The sequence below is a fragment of the Pseudoliparis swirei genome, chromosome 15, assembly GCF_029220125.1.
Source record: "Pseudoliparis swirei isolate HS2019 ecotype Mariana Trench chromosome 15, NWPU_hadal_v1, whole genome shotgun sequence".
Classification (NCBI taxonomy): domain Eukaryota; kingdom Metazoa; phylum Chordata; class Actinopteri; order Perciformes; family Liparidae; genus Pseudoliparis; species Pseudoliparis swirei.
In genome coordinates this window covers 13,056,284-13,075,279 of record NC_079402.1, presented here as the reverse complement: position 1 = coordinate 13,075,279, position 18,996 = coordinate 13,056,284, and the positions used below count along the sequence as shown (strand labels likewise).

Sequence of the window (18,996 nt, the reverse complement as noted above, 5' to 3'; positions counted from 1 at the left end):
CATTTGCACATGATGCGGCGTGTTGCTTTGCAGGGGAAATAATATTGCCGACGTATAGATTGAAAACATTGTTTATTTGTACAGTTAAATCAAGGCACAAGTGGATTAATGCACAATTGAAATGATTTGTTTTATTGTACTCTTGGCCGCTGCTCCAGGTTAACATGGAGGCAACGCCGAGGGTCAGGAGGCAGACACATCGGGACAGAAAGGTCTCCTGTCATAATGTTTAGTCTTGTATTCTTCACTTGATGGAACAGGTGAAAAGACACCCGTTATTGTTATAAATAAAGCCACGACACACACACACACAATACTTTAATTTTGCATAAGAGTGAGAGCTGCTCTGTTGCTGTAACAACCCTGAAATTATTTGAAATGATATATAGGAACACAAACATCATATTCTGCTATAATGTTAACTTGAATTGAAGGCAATATGTTGTTTTGAGAACTACATATACAGTTGTAATATTTAGTAAGACATCATTAAAATAATAAATATCACACCTGAAAAGAAAAAATTAAAAACAACCTCATTAAAAACTGAACTTGCCCGACACCTGAGAGACCGTCACACGGTGTACTCCAGCTCGGCGTTCAGGTGCGAGTACATGTCGTAGACGGCGTCTACGGTGGTGGTGTAAGTAACGAGGAACTGACGCACATTGGCCAAACACTCCTCCTCTTTCACTTCCTCTCCTTTGGACAGAGCCTTGAGGAAGTTGGATTTGTAGGGAGCTGCATGCAATGCCACCTGCAATGGGCAAAAGAAAATGAAAGACAATTAACCTCACAGCATGTACATTTAAAACAATAAAGATATGGTTAAATACAGGGTGTGGGAACAACACCAACCCCTACAATATAATACAAAAGCAAAGACTAAGGGGTTTATCATAGACACCATTGTCACATTAACATAAACAAACTACAGGTTCAAATGGGATGACGTATTATTAGAAACAGGAAAGGGGACATTTTCTTCCTCACATAGAAAATCTTTTGAACAAGCCAGCCATGGTATTTCTTGAGCGCCTCTTCATATGCTTTGGTGACATTAACCCGAATGAGGTTGGGGTTGTTCTCATCCCTCTCTCCATCTGCTAAACTCTGCAGCAGGATTTGTATAAAACGGAGCCCCCTGCAGTTGAAACACGGGATTCATTTTGTTGAAATAATAATTCAGCCCAGTATCTGAAAGTTCAACATGCAGTGCGATCAGGGAGCGCTTACCTCTTCAGCCACATCAGAGCCAACGTGGCTCCGACTTTGGGCCACTCGGCCGGATGCGCGTCCCGCTCAGCCTCCACGATGTCCTGCAGGGTGACGTACCGAGCGGGATCCTTCACATACACCGCTGTAATTTTCTGAAATTGCACATTTGGATTGAGTGTGTGTGTCGGAGCTGCATCCATAACCTCCACCTGATGTTTGAGTATCACCAACAACGGTATGTAAACACACCAAGTGGACTAGGAGAGGTGGAACAACTAATACAGGCAGATGTGCATCTTACCACGATATTGCCGTTAATGTCGGATTTGATGACTGAAAACACGTTTGATCCCAAGCAGTCTGCAAGAAACAGACATGTGAGAGCAAAGCAATAGAAGAACAGTAGATATGGAGAACTTCGTCCCTCAGAGGGAAGAGGAACACAACCCGAGGGGGCCGCGCACAGAATGCGTAAAGTCTGGCGCACAATGGGCCATTGACTGTGTGCTCGGTTCAAAGAGTAAACAAAGAGTTGCTCTATGAGCTGAACTGCCCCAGCGGCTCCGCGTCGGCTGCGTGTGGAACTGGGAACTCGGATCAAGTCTCACCGCGCCGCTTCCATCGCCTTCAACTCACCGAAGAATGACGGAATGTGAGAGACGGACTCCAGGAACAACTTGGTGTCCACCGCCCGGTCGGGGGGCAGCTCTTTGAACTGGTTGTCCAGCAGGAGAGACATGTTTCCGGCGTGGCGGAGCGGCAGCGTCGCGAGCAGCTTTCGGCTGAGACGAACCCGGAACTCCTCTTCCTCTTCTTCTTCTCCTCGTCAGATGGGCAGCGCGCGCCACCAGCCCGCATCGCTCCCTTCCTTCTCCCACAGGTGGGACTTTGTACACGGGCGTGTCAAACACGGACAGGACGCAGAGCTGGTTGAGGTATGCTTTATACTTTATTAAACCTAAGGCAGGGTGGTCGTGGAGCACAGAGGCAGCGGGAGGCTTTACGTTACAGGGAATTATTCAATGACAGGTTGAAACCAGAGGTGGAAAGTAACCGGATACAACGCCGGTTCACTCGACTTTCCTCTGAAGGGAATTGTTATGAAGTGTTGTGGGTCACTTGCCGATGGCCAAATCATCATATCTGCTTTGAAATAAACATTTAAAAGCAAGAAATAAACTATTCTTCTTCCAATTAAAAAAGGCTCAACTCCTAAGCTATCACATTGTTTGATCCGTTTCAGGCAGAAGTTGTCCACAAGCCGCCTTTCTTTGATCTGGTTGGAGCACTTCCGGTGGCCAATGTTAACACGATGGATGTTAAAGTATAATATAATGGACATTACAGAGTTACTGAAAGGTTACATAGTTTGCAAAAAAGTACATCAGTGCAAAACAAGTCAAATGAAAGTATTTGGTGGCTAAACCCAAAACGGTCTTCATAGTTCTCTGATCAGGCCAATGAAAAAGAAGAAAATACATGTAACAAATGGAATAAGTTGGAAAAAAAGTAAATAAAGACACAAAACAAAAGCAAACTGTACAATGTAGCTTCAGTCATTAAACAAGCTAGTGAGTCGACCTTGATGGTCACTCAAAAATACTTTTAGACTTTACATTTCCAGAAGGTAATGACGGTGTAATAACCTGTACTGAAGAGGATTTTAGGACATTTTAATACCCGTCTATGATGCACTGTGCCGATGGCCTCAGCAGCCTTCTGAGAAAGGGTATTGTATTTTATTTTAATGTGAGGAATTACTTAGAGAATATACTTTCCGGGTTCTCTTTCCACCCCTGGTTGAAACGTATCCGGCTCACAACAACAGGCGACACATTAGAGCGCGTTGTACAACAGGTACTCACACTTTTATCGCACGTTTACTTAATCAGCGAATGTAAACCACAGCTGTACGTATGTGATCACAGGTAGCATCTAACACACGGGAGTCACAGCACCGCACCAAATAAACACAGATCACAAGTTGCCCAGAACTTACGGCCAACTGAGACGTCCCAGACCTCAGAGGAGAAGTTCGTCTGTGAGGCATCACGTTCAACTCAAGGTTTATGAAAATAAACATTGATATTTTCTTTGAGGTATGACATAGTTTATAAATAGAATAGCATTTGGGTTATTTTGGTAAAGAATTATATGGATACGTACATCTTATATATTTGCATAATGATTTTTGAAAATTGATTCAAAATGGATTTCACACGGGGCATCGAGGCCGTCTCTGTGACAACTGCGCCCACACACACACACACACACACACACATACACACACGCACTATCAGAAGTACGGCTGTAACATTAGAAACTCCAGAAACTACAATACTTGACAGAACAGTGACATCACCTGCTGGATGGAATGACGAGACTCTAAGAACCAGTTCACTCACGAAACAAACACCTGAACTTTAAGCAAGTGGCATAACTATGGTTCAAGAGTAAAATACTGTCATTGCATGTTAAATACATTTTAAATGCCTAAAGGAAGATAAAGCGATGACACTGCTGTAGGTCACGGTTAATCTATTATGACCCTTGATGCCAGGTGTCTCGCAACTTCTGTCCCCTCTGGCTCGCCAGAGACCTCGAGGAGCTCAAATGACGACATCTACGTGGAAGAGTACAACGAGAAGGCTCGATAGCTCGCTGTTAGAATTTTCCGATGCACACTGGAGTTGTGAACTGTTATTTTCTGTCTGGTAAGTAACAGTAACATTCTGTCTTATGGCTTTAAGATGTTTGTTTTATCTGTATGCATGTCACTTCTTCTTTTATATCTTTTCTTCAGGAATGTACCGGAATGCTTACACCGACTCACACGGGGGAGAAATGGGTGTCAACGCTGACTAAATTGAAACGAGCAACTTATTCGATGAACTATTTTGAGTGCGTCAGGATTGTCTTCAGGTTTTAGTTAGTTGTTGTTTTCTTTGGTTGTCACAGTGACAAGTTGCTTGGCAGCTTTGGCAATGTCGTAGGCGCACTGGATGACCTGCTGAGTGACCAGCTGGGTGTCCGACGCACTGGGGTTGTGCTCCGCCGCCTTCTGGCACTCTCCGTGGAGCCGGCCGGCACTCGAAGTGAGCAGACACAGAGACCCCCGCACCGTCTCCGAGGACGGCCTCTGTGAGGAGAAGGAGGGACGATGGAGACTTGGTAAAGGCCCGACATGACAACGACCATAAATAAACCTGCGTTGTGGTCAGTGGGCTGCGTGTGTGAGTGAACACAAAACAAAGTAATCCAATAAATGGTAGATATAAAACTAAGTAATGCAATTAACAAGTAATTTAAGATTCCTTTTGGCCGTTTCAAACAAACAACATATCCCGCAACTGCCGGGGGGAGGGACATAACGCTGTTGGTGGGAGTCGTCTTACCTTCGGAAACAGGGCGGCCATCTCCATCACAGCCACGCAGATCTTTTGTGAACAAGGCAGGAAGCTGCGGGAGACGGAGGATAAAAGGCTGATCAACCATTCCCGTGCCATATATAGTAACATCAATGCAAAACAAACCACAGACCATGAGACTAAAATGAGCCACCTGAGATAATATTCCTTGTGCCAACAGTAAATAATATTTACCAGTACAGTTTACTGCATATTTCATTTAAATACGCCGTGTTAAATGCTGCTGCCTGGCTCAATAACACACGTCTAAATCGTGGTCACAGTCGCTCATACTTGACCCTGTTCAATGCAGCACAGTTGGCAAAGAATACAAAGTCTACCATGACGACATATCCCTGCTGTTTACTACAGCATTTACACATGAACCATTTCACCGTCTGACCCACTCACTACCTGCTGTATAGGATTCACAGATTGGGAACTAGTTTCTGGGATGTCACATGCCCCGCCCCCAGAAACCTGGACGTGAATACATGGGTAAACACAAGAAACCTGTTTGGCTAAACTAGCTCTCTGTATTTGGGGAAAGCGTGGTCACGTGGTGTTTGCTTCCCGTCAGCTGTGCTTTAGGAGCCAACGTCGACCCCCAGCAGACACAAAAGGACAGAGGCCAGTCTATGGAGCTACGTCAGTGGCTCTCACTGCTGGGAACACAGTGCCGCTGGGCTACTGTTGAAAACCACTGACCTCGAAGCAGCTGAGACGGAGGGTGAAACACTTCCCTCGCTCCAAGAGAACAGCCAGAATGACCCAACTAACGTTCGCGGATGAAATACATCGAATTTAAGCTTTATAGAGCAGGAAATAATGAGAAGATTTGACTATTAGGAATTATCAACCAACCTTTAATTTATTTGATGTTTTAGAAATGCAAGTTGTCTAATTTGACCCCTTTGTAATTATAGTGTCAATCATGAACTACCTTTCGTGCTTGGTCTCCTGGGCGGCTCTCAGGAGCTCCTGTATGTTCTTAGTGATCTGCTCCGTCTTACAGATGACGTCCTCTGTGCATGGCAGGGCGGCATCTTCCTCCCCCTCCTCCCCCAGCTGCACTGCTTCAGAGGCTGGAAGAGGGCTGCTGTAAATGAAAAGGAAAAAATACTTTACTACAGTTTACCGCTATTTGCATTACATCTCAGAGAGACCGGGGAATACCGCATGCAGCTTCGAACTTAATGTCAATGAATGAAAACACATTTAAAGTATGAATTTGAAGAAACAATTGGCTGATTTTAACAAATCAATTTCAAAATCCACACTAAGTGTCATTCATTGCCACCGTGCATAAGGTGGGTACAAAGTTCACACAAATGTTCTCACCCTGCCTCCTCCAGTTCAGAGTGGCTTGGCGAGGTGTCGTAATCGCTCTCCAGCATCATGCTCCGTCCTTCCAGACTGCAGCCCTGAAGAGACATCAGCAAAACACCGTCAATCCAATAGTCTATAGTGTGTGTGTACGACACACACACACACACACATCATGCATTTCTGATAGTTCACACTACCAGACATTTGACTTTGAAGCAGTAGGAGAGAAAGGAGACAACCCGGTCGTCGTGGCGTCACAGCCTGTACTGCAGTGGATGCGATTAGTAGCGAAGAAATCCCTTGGGTGCACTTATCGGTGGCGAGGGCTAATAAGCGCGTTGTGATAGGCCATTTCATCTGTCTTTCACGGATATTGGACTCCGCAGTCTCGCCATTCAAACAGCAATCATCACTTCTGAGGTGTACTTGAGGCGAAGCAGCTCTGGACTCGTTCAGATAACGGAACTGAAGCAGAGGCACTGTTGTGCATGCAGGCAGGCAGGCGGTGCCGATGAAGAGCAGTTTAAAGACAAGTCAGGAGAGAGAAGACTGAGGGGTCAAGCAGGGGGGGCGGCTTTCACCGTCCCCTGGGGCTGCGACTGCACCGAGGGGGACTTCTGTACTTAACCCTTCGAGATCGCTCGTCCCACGACCAGGACAGGGAAGAGGGGAATGTAGGGAGGGAGGAAGCGGCCGTCCCCAAAGGACCCCTCCCCATCTAGAAAGGGGTCAAACCAAGTTCAGCATTCTCTATTGAGATGCAATGAATGATTGATGAGAAACCAACACCAGCCCCAAGCCAGGCGTCATTATTTGGTCCCGTGATGACAATCCAGCAGGAGCACCGGCGCTCCTGTGCTTACATTGGTCGGGAAGGGTTGCAGTACGACTCCATCATCATGGCGAGCCGCTTCGACCCGGTGGGGGTGCTGCCTCGGGGAAGAGCCCGTCTCGTACATGGACATGGCTCGACCTCCGCGGGGCGGGTGTCGACCAAAGGGCCCCTGGAGGGGTTGTTGTCCGCTGGGGGGTTGCCATCGCAGCGTTGTGTTTTCAGTCTGCAGGGAGTTCAGCTGCGGAGAACAAAACATCTTTCAGGTCCACCCGAGCTGGGGGATGATCTCCTTACAAGAGCTCAGCCAGACATCAATAATAGAGCACAGCGACGCCTCTGGGAGAGGAGCGATTCCTGTATGTCGAGTTCATTGTGACCTTTGTTTTGGGTTCCTCGTGAAAACAGAAAGGCTTGTTTTTGTTTACAAACGAAGTGCTGACAGTGTGTGTTGATTCCAACTTCTGCAGCGTGAACCCTTGAGAAACTGCTGAACAAGTGATCGCCCTTATTTACAAGAACGGCACAATAACGCGATGGGGAACGCAATTTGTTCCGTCTTCTGCCAACTGTTACGGCCCCGAGTATTATGTAAGTTATAGTCAACAAATTATTACAGAACACACTTAATAAAATACATGTTGACCGTGTCAGCACTTGAGGCTTTAGTTGGTGCAACAAGGGGTCAGGAAGATAAGGGGTGCAATGGAGGATGACCTTTTTTGCAGTATGGTGTGTCCTTCATAAACCAGCAGGAGGAGGCAGCAGAGCATTGTGTGGACACCGTCTCTCAGAGTGAGAGATGCAAGTTGCTCTGGAGAATTTTGATGGAAATTAGAAAACCAAATTAAATGCAGCCTTCGCCCATAAACCTTCATCTTGTCTATAAACAATATATTTTCTTATCAAATGTTGCCCTTAAGATGAGACATTGGAAACATTAGCAGGTGCCGAGTAGCGGCAACGAAGGACAGGCAAACTAAATAAACTCATCAGATCCCTGGAGGGTTGGTCTGTGGTTGCCTGGGGAAAAACATCCAAGTGTGAAATAGGAAGGTCAAATGTTAAAAAGGTGAAATACATGCCTCTCCAAAACGGATTCATTTGGTAGAAATATATGTTGGCCAAAGTGGGAATCGTGAGAAGAGAGGACATTTCTGGATAACAGAATGTTGATTCGAGATACAGAAACTGCTGTGGCAGAACTTTTAAAGGATTTTCTCAAAAACTGAAATAATTATGAGTCTAAATTAAGTCATATTGCTTATTTGTTGGTAGAGTCCCACTTAGCTCCAGTATATATCTATATAGATAGATAGATAGATAGAGAGACGGGTTTGCTATGTGCCTTCTGGGGGTGTCAGAGAGCTAATGTAATGGTACATGTCTCATGGTGAGTGCTCAGCTGATGGTGTTTACTGTTTCACTGAGCAGCAAAGCAGACGAAGCCTGAAGATAAATTATAACCACAGGAACTTTCCCCCGTTCAGAAACATGGCAGCCATTTTCTCCGTCGCATTAGTAGTGAAGTGCGATCGAAAATGTATGGCGTTATGACCTTGTATGACATTTTCATCCACTTATAGGTCAAAATCTGGTCTTCTATGCAACTAAATATTCATGGACTGTATTATTTATACTTAGTATAGTTCTGAAAAGGGAAGAGGTTATGTCTGACACATTCAAACAGGCGTGACCTAAATTACTGATGTCTGTGGTGAAATCAAATTACTAAATGTCTCCAGCAACTTGGGGAAGAATCAGAGATAGAAATCAAACTATGAGGGCATCCTGAATTTGGAAACAATCCTGCAAAAAAAGGCGTATTAATGACATGAGCATTTACCAACCTGGCCCTGCATGCTACGCAGCTCTTCACTGAGGTGACAGTTGACTTTAAGAAGTTGTTGTATTTTGGCTTCTGATGCAGTCAGGGCACTCTTCACCTCCATGAATTCCTGCACTGTGATTGGTCCATCAGAGAGGTCAGATGACTCCGAGCTCTGTGGCAGAACACGTGACACAGGAAAGCATTTGTTCAGTTAGAAACATAAAGCAAGACGTTCTGCCTAATATCTCAGTGAAGCAGCAGGTTCCAACAATCTTTGACCTTGGTCCTTCCGTCATTGCAGCCGTCTCCACAAGTGGCCTCTTGCACCGGTTCTTCATCTGAGGCCACGCTGTCGTAATCGGGCTGGTCATTGTCCTGGCTATCACTGTTGTGGCGACTGTCTATTCCCTGAAGGATCAGCTCCACGCTCTCTGCAGGCGGACCACGAGAACAAAGCATGAGAGATCAAACGAACCCTGCTGGCTCCAGGCAGCTGTATAAACCCAATAGCTAAGGAACTCATTTTATTTACATTCACTGAAAACAGAAATAATCAGGACTAGCTCTTCTCTATTACACAGCTAACAATCAAAAAGGCGTTGCTGTAGTTTGCTGTAATTTACAGAATGCACACATTTTCATTATTACCTTCGCATTGAAAATGCAGAAGGTTATGTTGTGATCGCCGTGTATTTATTTATTTATTTGTATGCGTGTTACTCGCATAACTAAAAAAGTATTAAACCGAATCGCATGAAATTTGGTGGGATGATTGCTTATTATCCGGGGACCATTTGATTAGATTTTGGGATTGATCGGGTCAAAGGTCAAGGTCATGAAAAGGTCAAAATCTTCTTTTTACCATAGCACGGTCAATTTGTATCCAATTGGCATGCAACTAATGCCAACATGTTCATAATTCAATGCCCAATCTTGTGATATGCGAAGGTATGCGCTCTACCGAGTGCCCGTTCTAGTTAAATCTGTGTTTGGCACCGTTTCTGTGCAAACATCATTACATAAGGTCTAGATTCTAATTGTGACCTACCACGTCTCAATATAACAGAGGACTCCTGGTCTAACTTTAGTCCGTCCCAGATTGATCATCTTGTTGACAGTGCCATAGGCTCTCTGAGAATGACACTGGACTCGATAGCCCCTCTGAAGAAGAAGACAGTGAGGAAGAGGAGGTTTGCTCCCTGGTATAACCCTCAGACCCGCAAACTGAAGCAAAAAGCTTGAACGCATATGGCGTTCAACTAATCTCGAAGAATCCCGCTTAGTTTGGCGAGATAGTCTTAAAACATATAAGAAGGCCCTCCGTAATGCCAGAGCAGCCTATTACTCATCAATAATAGAAAAATAAAACAACCCCAGGTTTCTCTTCAGCACTGTAGCCAGGCTGACAGAGAGTCACAGCTCTGTGAGAGCGAGCATTCCTATAAACCTTAGTGGTAATGACTTTATGAACTTCTTTAATGAAAAGATTTTAACTATTAGGGACAAGATTAATAATCTCTTGCCCATAACCAGTGCCAATCTGTCCTCAAGTGGAATGGCCTTGGAAACCGCTGTATGCCCTGGTGTATATTTGGAGGATTTTCTCCTATCAACCGTGACCAATTATTTTCAACGGTTTCTTGAAACACGTCTACCTGCGTCTTGGACCCGATCCGGACGAGGGTGCTTAAAGACGTGTTGTGTTTAATTGGCGGCTGTGTATTAGATATTATCAATGTGACGGGGCTAACAGGCCACGTCCCACACTCCTTCAAGGTGGCTGTTATTAAACCTCTCCTGAAGAAGCCCACTCTGGATCCAGAGGTATTGGCTAACTACAGACCGGTCTCTAACCTCCCTTCCTCTCCAAGATCCTTGAGAAAGTGGTCGCAAATCAGTTGTCGACTTTCTACATCATAATAGTTTATTTGAGAAATTTCAATCAGGATTTAGAAAACACCACAGCACCGAGACGGCACTGGTGAAAATTACAAATGACCTCTTAATGGCAGCAGATAAAGGACTCCTCTCTGTCCTGGTCTTGTTAGACCTTAGTGCTGCATTCGACACCATTGACCATGACATCCTGTTACAGAGACTGGAGCAGTCGATTGGCATTTCAGGCACGGCACTAATTTGTCTTAAATCCTATTTATCAGATCGATCTCAGTTTGTATTTGTGTTGATGACGCCTCGATAACCACCAACGTTAATCACGGAGTTCCACAAGGTTCTGTGCTTGGACCAATTTTATTTACCTTATACATGCTTCCTTTGGGCAATATTATCAGGAAACACTCCATAAACTTTCATTGTTATGCAGATGACACTCAACTATATTTATCGATAAAACCAGAGGAGAGCAACCAACTCTGTAAAATTCAAGCATGTCTTAAAGACATAAAACATGGATGACCGGCAACTTCTTGATGCTAAACTCAGACGAAAACGAAGTAATTTTAATCGGCCCTGAGCACCTCAGAGATCAATTATCTGGTGATGTGGATTCTGTAGACGGCATTGCCCTGGCATCCAACACCACTGTAAAGAATCTTGGCGTTATCTTTGATCGGGACTTGTCCTTTAACTCCCACGTAAAGCAAATCTCAAGGACTGCATTCTTTCATCTACGTAATATTTCAAAAATCAGGCACATCTTGTCTCAAAAAGATGCAGAAAAATTGGTTCACGGGTTCGCTACTCGAGACTGGATTACTGCAACTCCTTATTAGCAGGCTGCTCTAATAAATCTCTTAGGTCCCTCCAGTTGATCCAGAATGCTGCAGCTCGTGTTCTCACTAAAACTAAGAAGAGATCACATCACTCCTGCACTAGCTGCTCTGCACTGGCTCCCCGTAAAATCAAGAATCACTTTTAAAATTCTTCTTAACCTACAAAGCCTTGATTGGTGATGCTCCATCATATCTTAAGGAGCTTGTCGCACCATATTGCCCCAGAGAGCCACGCACACTAAATGCGGACTAATAAACTTCAAAAATGGGACTACTTGTAGTTCCTAGAGTCTTAAAAAGTAGAATGGGAGCCAGAGCCTTTAGTTATCAAGCTCCTCTTTTATGGAACCAGCTTCCAATTTCAGTCCGGGAGGCAGACACAGTCACCTCGTTAAGAGTAGACTTAAGACCTTCCTCTTTGACAGAGCTTATAGTTAGGGCTGTATCAGGTTTGCTCTGGTCTTGCCCCTTGGTCTGCTGCTATAGGCTTATAGCTGCTGGGGGACGTTTAGGATGCACTGAGTACCTATCTCCTCTTTTTTCTCCTTAAGGATGAATTTTCATCTCTCAATCACACGTTACTAACTCTGCTTTCTCCCGGAAGTCCTTTTGACTTTCGTCTCATGGGGTCATCGGACCCTATGAGACGGCATGATCCTATCTGCCTGATGGATCGTCTGGGTCGATAAATTCCTGCTCATGACTACGCCACTGTCCTGTTGAGACTCCCTCCTCCTCCCCACCGCCATCTGCCTGATGGATCGTGGAGGTCTCCATCGTGGAATATGCCTACTATGAACTATTCATACACTCTGTCATATTCATTGAATGTATTTTAACTCTAAATCTGTCCTTCTGTACACATTACATCTATTGCATCTGTCCATCCTAGGAGAGGGATCCTCCTCTGTTGCTCTCCTCCAGGTTTCTTCCTTTTTCCCCTGAAGGGTTATTTGGGAGTTTTTCCTGGTCCGATGTGAGGTTTTGGGGCAGGGATGTCTATGTGTACAGATTGTAAAGCACTCCGAGACAAATTTGTAATTTGTGAAATTGGGCTATACAAATAAACTGAATTGAATTGAATTGAATAGCTGAACCACATGGTCCACATCTATATGGAAAATTGAATACGGCTTTTTTCGGATCTTACATGCAACAACCCTTTAACTACAGAGCTTATTCTCAGATGTATCTTGTATGCTAAACACATTTAATGCAATACAAACAAACAAAAAAACAAGTATATTAGCAAGGTCATTCAAGGTCTGTTAAAATAAAGACATAACTACATTATTGTACCTTTGGGACTGTCGCATGAATTACCCCACTGCCGTCGTTTAGCATCAGTGAGAATGTCGATAACCAGGGTGGCAAACTCATGGGCACTAAATCTTGCCAATTTCTGACGACCCTGAGAACATAAATGTATCAAAACACACAAAGGACAGAAATATGACATCAATGTTAAGTCCAGTGCTCACAACGTATTAAAGTACTGGTGTCATCCCTTGCCTGGTTTCTGGTGGAGGAGTAATCTGGATTGACGGGCAGAAAAGGCACAACTGTGGTGTCGGTTACCAGAGTGCTGTGGTTCTGAGTGGCCAGCCACACTAAAACAAATCAAATAAATGTTGCGAGAGGTATACAAGAGCAAAGTAAAGGCATCAAAATCATTATTCATTTTATCGTATTACAGTTCTTGCAATTTCACCTGCATCGGTTTCTCTTCTGTCGACTTCATCGTAAACATCCATGGCAAGTTCTTCAAACTGATGGTTACTCAGCTGGGGGAAAGAATTAAGTAGAATTTCTCTTTCACTTTGTAAAATAAATGAATGCCAAATTGTACGACCTTGAATCACAAGTCAGAATGTCTCACCGACTGGAGCTTCTTCTTGGCAGCTTTAGCAAACTCTGACAAATCCAGGCTGCTTGGGGCAAATACAAAGAATTGATCATTTTTCTGCCATCAAATTCCACACAAACAAAGAAAATCAGAGGCAACACATACTCACTTATTTCTTATCCATCAAAAGAATGCAGCAGAGGATATGATAAGCATAAGATTGTAATTATTTTAAGTACACATAGCATTGACAGGCAGCTAGCTCGGAGTCTGTCAGAGCTTACTGTATCACCATTTGTTTCTGTGTATTACAAGATCTGTAAAACAAGGAGGTGCAAAACAAAATACCCAATTATGACTACAATTAGCACCTTGCACTTGTACGCCTCCGCCAATCAGTCAGGTTACAGTTTACACCCATGCCTGTCCTCAATGTCATCACTTCATCATTTTATCCTGAGACATTTTGTGAAATTGTTAAAATAAGACTAGGACTACTTGAGCCATGGCCTGACACGTGTTAGTGAGGTCACAGTGACCTTTGACGACCGCAATCTAATCAGTTCACCCTGATTGATGCAAGAAGATGTTTTCTTGCATAAATTTGAAGAAACCTGCCGACCTTGTTTTCGAACTGTGACCTTGACCCTTGACCTCCAACATCTAATCATTGAGTCCGGGTGGCAGTTTGTGCCAAATGGGAAGAAATTCCCTCCAAGCTTTCCCGATATATCGCGTTCATGAGAATGGACAGGACAGACTGATGGATCAATATATCCATTACCTGTCTGCCATCTGAGGAATGATGAAGTGTTGTCCATTTCTGTGATCTACAACGAAATAAGGACACGACAATAAGCGACTACCATAGAGGAAAACCAGCCAACATGCCATGCAGCAGCTCTGCCCCCTCACCTGGTCTTCGTCCACAAAGGTAAAAGGTTAAGCGGTCGGTGAGCTCATACTGGATCTCCACCAGCCTGTCTGCCAGATCCTGATGCCCAGCTTGTCTGCACAGGTTAGGAATAAAATGTCATGTTTTACAAATGTGACATTTTTTTAAGGCTACTGAATGCCTCACGACTTTAAATGAATCCATATTGAAAACAATACATCTAATCCAGAGCACAAAGTTGATTTGGTAACCCAGTTTCTCAGTAATGAGCGTAAAACTGTGCAGACGGTGTGTGGGTGTTATCTTTACCTGGGCCTGTTCAGACACCGCCTGTGTCTAATCTTCACTGTAGTGAAAGGCAGTCAGAATATTTGCCCTTCTTCTTTCCCAGTTTTCTAACAAGTCATTTCCAGTTGTTTTGTTTAGCTTGTCACACTGTCGTCATGTGCAGAATTTCCGTATAAATATAAAAAAATATGAAGAGCATAAATGCCATACACAGTTTATTTTCTGTGTACAATACAACTGTGGTCAATCTCCAAAGGATGTGTATCATTTCCTGCCACAAGTGAGCTGGGCTGTGTCCGTTAAGCCGATGCTTGCGGCCACACTAAAGGTTAGTCATGCGAACAGCAACAGTAGAAACTGTTGGCCATGTTTTCTACATTTCCTCACTGTGAGGTTTTACCACAGAGCTCTCCAGGCATCATGGGTTGTGTAGGTGAACTATCTGATGAGCATATACCTCAAATGCTTTAAAACCATACATTCTATACTATCTCTCAAATGATATGGTGTGAGCAGCATTCCATAGTGTTGGTGCTCATTCCTAATAAACATTGCTTAGGACAACTAATTAAAAAGATACGCTGAATGGATAACATGGGCCGCGTTTTACCTCGCGTAATCGATCGGGGTCTTTCCACTGGAGTCCAGAGCCCCGGGATCCGCTCCATAAACTGCCAAAAGTTCTGCTTGCAACACTTGTCCTGCTTTTGCTGCTATGTGCAGAGGAGTGTTTCCTTTCTCCTGTTGTCCCACAAACACCACACAATGATGACGCATCAGTATTATGTCAACACTAACATGTAACCTCACAAAAAGTGCTTTTTGCTTGTTCCACGACACCTACTGGATGGAAGAAGTTGGCCTGTGCTCCCAAAGATAAGAGTCTGAGGCAGGTCTCCAGGTTTCCGGTCCGAACACTGGAGTGGAGTTGCTGAAAGGAGATTGGCAAGTAGTTTGATTGGTGATTTGATTGTGAAGAGCAGTACAGATAGACCTGCCCACAACTCAAATAGAGAATTCAGAGCCCAAATCCAAGAAGAGACTTGAGGTCAGACAGGTTATACAGGGTTCTTACACATTTTGACCAATGTATTTCCTGGACTTTTCCATGACTTTAAACCAAATTTCCATGACCAAACAGAAATCTCGGTATAAACATGAAACATTTAGAAAATTGTGCGTATTGACAGCGTACGCCGGCTTATATTTTAAGCGTCTTTCTTTAAAAAACATATTAATTATTTCAAACTTGGCGTAAATGAACATGTGATTTTAACAAATTTCCATGACTTTTCCAAAACTTTTATGATTTATGTTTTTTCCATGACTTTTCCAGGCCTGGAAATTACCATTTTAAAATTCCATGACTTTTCCAGGTTTTCCATGACCCTACGAACCCTGGCTATACTATGCAATAGCCAGTCCTATTACAAGAAAATGTGAGATGCGATATGTCACAGCAACACTCAGTACTACAAATATATCTCGAAAAAGACAAAATATTTTTTTCTTTATTTAGAGGAAGTGGTCACATATCACAGTTAAAAAACAAAAAGCAGTTGCTGGAAAAAATAAAGCAAGTGAAAGCAAATGTTCTGCTTTATTTCGACACACCACTATTGGAGAAGCTTACTTGCATGGAACAATGATGAGTTATTCTTACATCTAAACATGTTTGTAAATGAGGAATATAGAGAAGTTCACACAGAATATAAAAAAATAGATCCGTTGCTCACCTTGCTGAGGTCCTTTGCGGTAACACTGTCATCCTCCCGACACGGCATCCGATGGACATACACCAACATCTGATATTTGGCTTTGATGAACTCTGTCTTGTTGGGACTAGAAACAACACAACGCTCACATCTAAAAGCAGGACCACTGAAAATCTGGAGCACAGTTGCTATTTTAAAGTCACCTCACATTATCATGTATATATGTTTGTTTAAGACAAACAACTATCAAAGCATATCTCAACTGAGGAAGTCCTGGTGTTTACAACTGAAATCAGACACAAGATCCCCAAATGCAAGCAACAGTATTTAATTGGTGGCAAAGCAATTCCTCCATTATGTAATCTACAATTTCACTTCACAGGATTCTGCTTACTTTGCATTCCTTAAAACAAATAAAAGAATACACAATGTCTGAGGCTCTATATCTCTGAAGCCCAACCCCTTTTGCGACAGGGTTGCAAATTGTTGAAGACATTCACATTCAAACTCTCCCTTCCTCCCTCTATATATATAAATATACATCAATGTTGTGACCAACTTAGTCTCTGAACGGACGACAAGGGACATTACAGGATACCAAATTAGTGGGGAAGCTAGCCACAAAGTATATCTTTGTTTTTTTAAATGTTAGTAGACAATGAGAAGACTCCAACCCATGTCGTAACATAAATACTACAATACTTCCTTGTTTTGTGAATAAAGGAAGTTGAAGCAGCTGCAGGGTCGACCGCTCAGCAACTCATACAACGCCGGCCCCAATAGTTCCTGAACAATCACAAACTACTACCCCCTGTGAAGTGACCTGTTTTACACCCGCATCTATCCTACATTAACTACATTTAGTCCTGGAACCTTCTGTTGAAACACAGGTTTATTTCCTTAATCCCCTGCGAATGTTCCTGAAAACAACCAATAAGACGCCATTCATTTTGAATCCTCTATTTGGATCAAGAATAGCTGCTTCTGTTTGGTGCAGTGTGAACTCACTATCTGTGTTTTGTCTGGTGATTGAATGCGTTTACTCTCAGTGAGGGTCAGGGGTCAGCATGGCTGTGTTTATATGTGGCCGCCTGTTTATCTTTACTGCACCAGCCCCACAAGACGACTACATCCCATCACTTTTTTTGTTTGTTACGTCTTCTGAGATACAGTACACACCGTTTATTTGAAAAAGCATTTACAAAAATAAAAGAATAAACCCCTTTAAACGTCACTATTGTGAATAAGCAACGACATTGTCAAATTGTTCGTACATAGTGAACATGAGGAGGATATGGCCACTGACATTTAACCAAACATTTCATTGTTTCTTTCCCATCCGCATGTGACCAAGTCCCTTCATTTCTTAAAGTTACTTGAGTTACCGCCCGCCCGTGAGTTGTGTTCATCGTGGTGCAGAGGAACAATTATGCATGTTCATTGACCTTAACAATAGAAATCAATCATGCCAATAGAGTGTTGTTTCAAAGTGCACACAAGCATGCCCGAATCAGAACGGATGCATCCAAATACCTAAAAGCACTTACTGAACTCTGTCCTGGGGGTTGGCTTTGCGTTTCCCACTCAATGAAGAAGAAGACGGGTCCAGAAGGCTGTGCTCCCATATGGAATTAGCACCATTGCCATAAAGTGTCTGAACCATCTAAAAGTTAAACCACATAACAGTGTTCCTCCATTAGACATCACGGGGTCCCTCTAAGCACTTGATGGTGAGCCTGATTGTGCAACCTCTGAATCATCTCATCACAGCGTTCACACCAACAGATGCTCCATACTCGCATCTGGACGTGTTGGGTGTGTTCGGGTCTCCTCACCTGTAACTGGGAGGGGGGCCACGGAGAATGCGTCAGATGTCGGACCTGAGAGCTGTGTCGCCCCAGACCTCGGTGGATGCTGCAGCACTCATCGCAGACCAACACCCCCCTGTTAACAGAGGCCCAGCGGGGCTCTGGGATAACAGACACACACACACACACACACACACACGAATATTAATAAAGCATTCGACTCTGACCACACGAGCAATATTCGCTAAATAACCACAAATAACACCTCGGTTACTTCCTGGTGTCTTCTTCGCTTCACAAAATCACAAACGCAACCAGGCGCGCGCTGTGCGTTACATTGGCGTGACTGTTACTTGTTATCAGCAAGTCAGTCAATACAAAGCTAATGTATCTGGTTAAAAGCCTTCATTCAAGGCAGTTCAAGCGGAGAGAAAAGTTATGAACGTCACACGGACACGACGCGTTATTAATATCTCCACAAGAAGAGCATACAGCGTTGACAAGCTGCACAGATATCTATCTCGGTAACTGCTCATCAATGAACGGCGTCTGGTATCGATACCCGCGGGTTAGCTAGCTGGTAGGTTGTCGTGGGGCTAGCTGGTTAGCTGGGCAGCTACAGCTAGCTCGTCTGCCGTCGTACCCGCAGCGCTGCAGTCCGCGCAGACCTCTCTGCTCCGGACTCGCTTTGACATCCCTGCGTACAAGTCCGAGGCGTCCAGGAAAGCCAGATGTGTGACAGAGACGTTGCTGACACAGTTTGACAGAGATAGCGACGGGATTGCCCGCCCTGGCAGATTGTGTTCACCGATTCAGGCAAAGCCTCCCTCCCTCCTCCCCTACTGTTGAACAAAGCAGTGTCCTCTCACACAGCCTCCTCTGTGCTTCCTCGTCTGCTTTCTTCCTCGTTTCCTTGACGTCTGACCCATGCAACTAACGGACCAACTCACTCTAATCGAGGGCCTATTGGCGTGGTGCATTGTGCAGCTTAAGATGCTGTATGTGGATGTAGTTCAGAAAATGAAAAGAATAATTCACAAAGTTCACTTTTACATACTGAACATCTTCAACTTGAAACAATTACTGCACTTTTTT

At 44.0% G+C, this 18,996-nt stretch overlaps 2 protein-coding genes across 5 annotated transcripts; both read right to left on the bottom strand.

Annotated features, from left to right (window-relative positions):
• Positions 1-55: 55 nt before the first annotated feature.
• LOC130204890 (glycolipid transfer protein-like) lies at positions 56-1,966 on the bottom strand. 2 transcript variants are annotated; one of them, XM_056431875.1, is made up of 5 exons: positions 1,855-1,966; positions 1,520-1,578; positions 1,237-1,370; positions 994-1,144; positions 56-757 (listed from the first exon to the last, which is right to left on the bottom strand). In XM_056431875.1, the coding sequence occupies exons 1-5, from the start codon at positions 1,955-1,957 to the stop codon at positions 575-577; spliced, it is 630 nt and encodes a 209-aa protein (XP_056287850.1). In that variant the 5' UTR covers positions 1,958-1,966; the 3' UTR covers positions 56-574. The 2 variants fall into 2 exon arrangements, with proteins under 2 accessions (XP_056287850.1, XP_056287851.1); XM_056431876.1 differs by lacking the exon at positions 1,520-1,578 and having other exon boundaries at positions 1,237-1,360.
• Positions 1,967-2,145: 179 nt separating this feature from the next.
• git2b (G protein-coupled receptor kinase interacting ArfGAP 2b) lies at positions 2,146-18,784 on the bottom strand. 3 transcript variants are annotated; one of them, XM_056431865.1, is made up of 20 exons: positions 18,545-18,784; positions 17,929-18,062; positions 17,641-17,756; positions 16,115-16,220; positions 15,223-15,309; positions 14,989-15,119; positions 14,111-14,205; positions 13,980-14,025; positions 13,229-13,280; positions 13,061-13,133; positions 12,862-12,959; positions 12,649-12,760; positions 8,897-9,048; positions 8,637-8,789; positions 6,818-7,027; positions 6,583-6,672; positions 5,967-6,049; positions 5,569-5,724; positions 4,614-4,677; positions 2,146-4,357 (listed from the first exon to the last, which is right to left on the bottom strand). In XM_056431865.1, the coding sequence occupies exons 1-20, from the start codon at positions 18,594-18,596 to the stop codon at positions 4,148-4,150; spliced, it is 2,220 nt and encodes a 739-aa protein (XP_056287840.1). In that variant the 5' UTR covers positions 18,597-18,784; the 3' UTR covers positions 2,146-4,147. The 3 variants fall into 3 exon arrangements, with proteins under 3 accessions (XP_056287840.1, XP_056287841.1, XP_056287842.1); XM_056431866.1 differs by having other exon boundaries at positions 13,229-13,277; positions 18,545-18,783; XM_056431867.1 differs by lacking the exon at positions 6,583-6,672 and having other exon boundaries at positions 18,545-18,782.
• Positions 18,785-18,996: the final 212 nt, after the last annotated feature.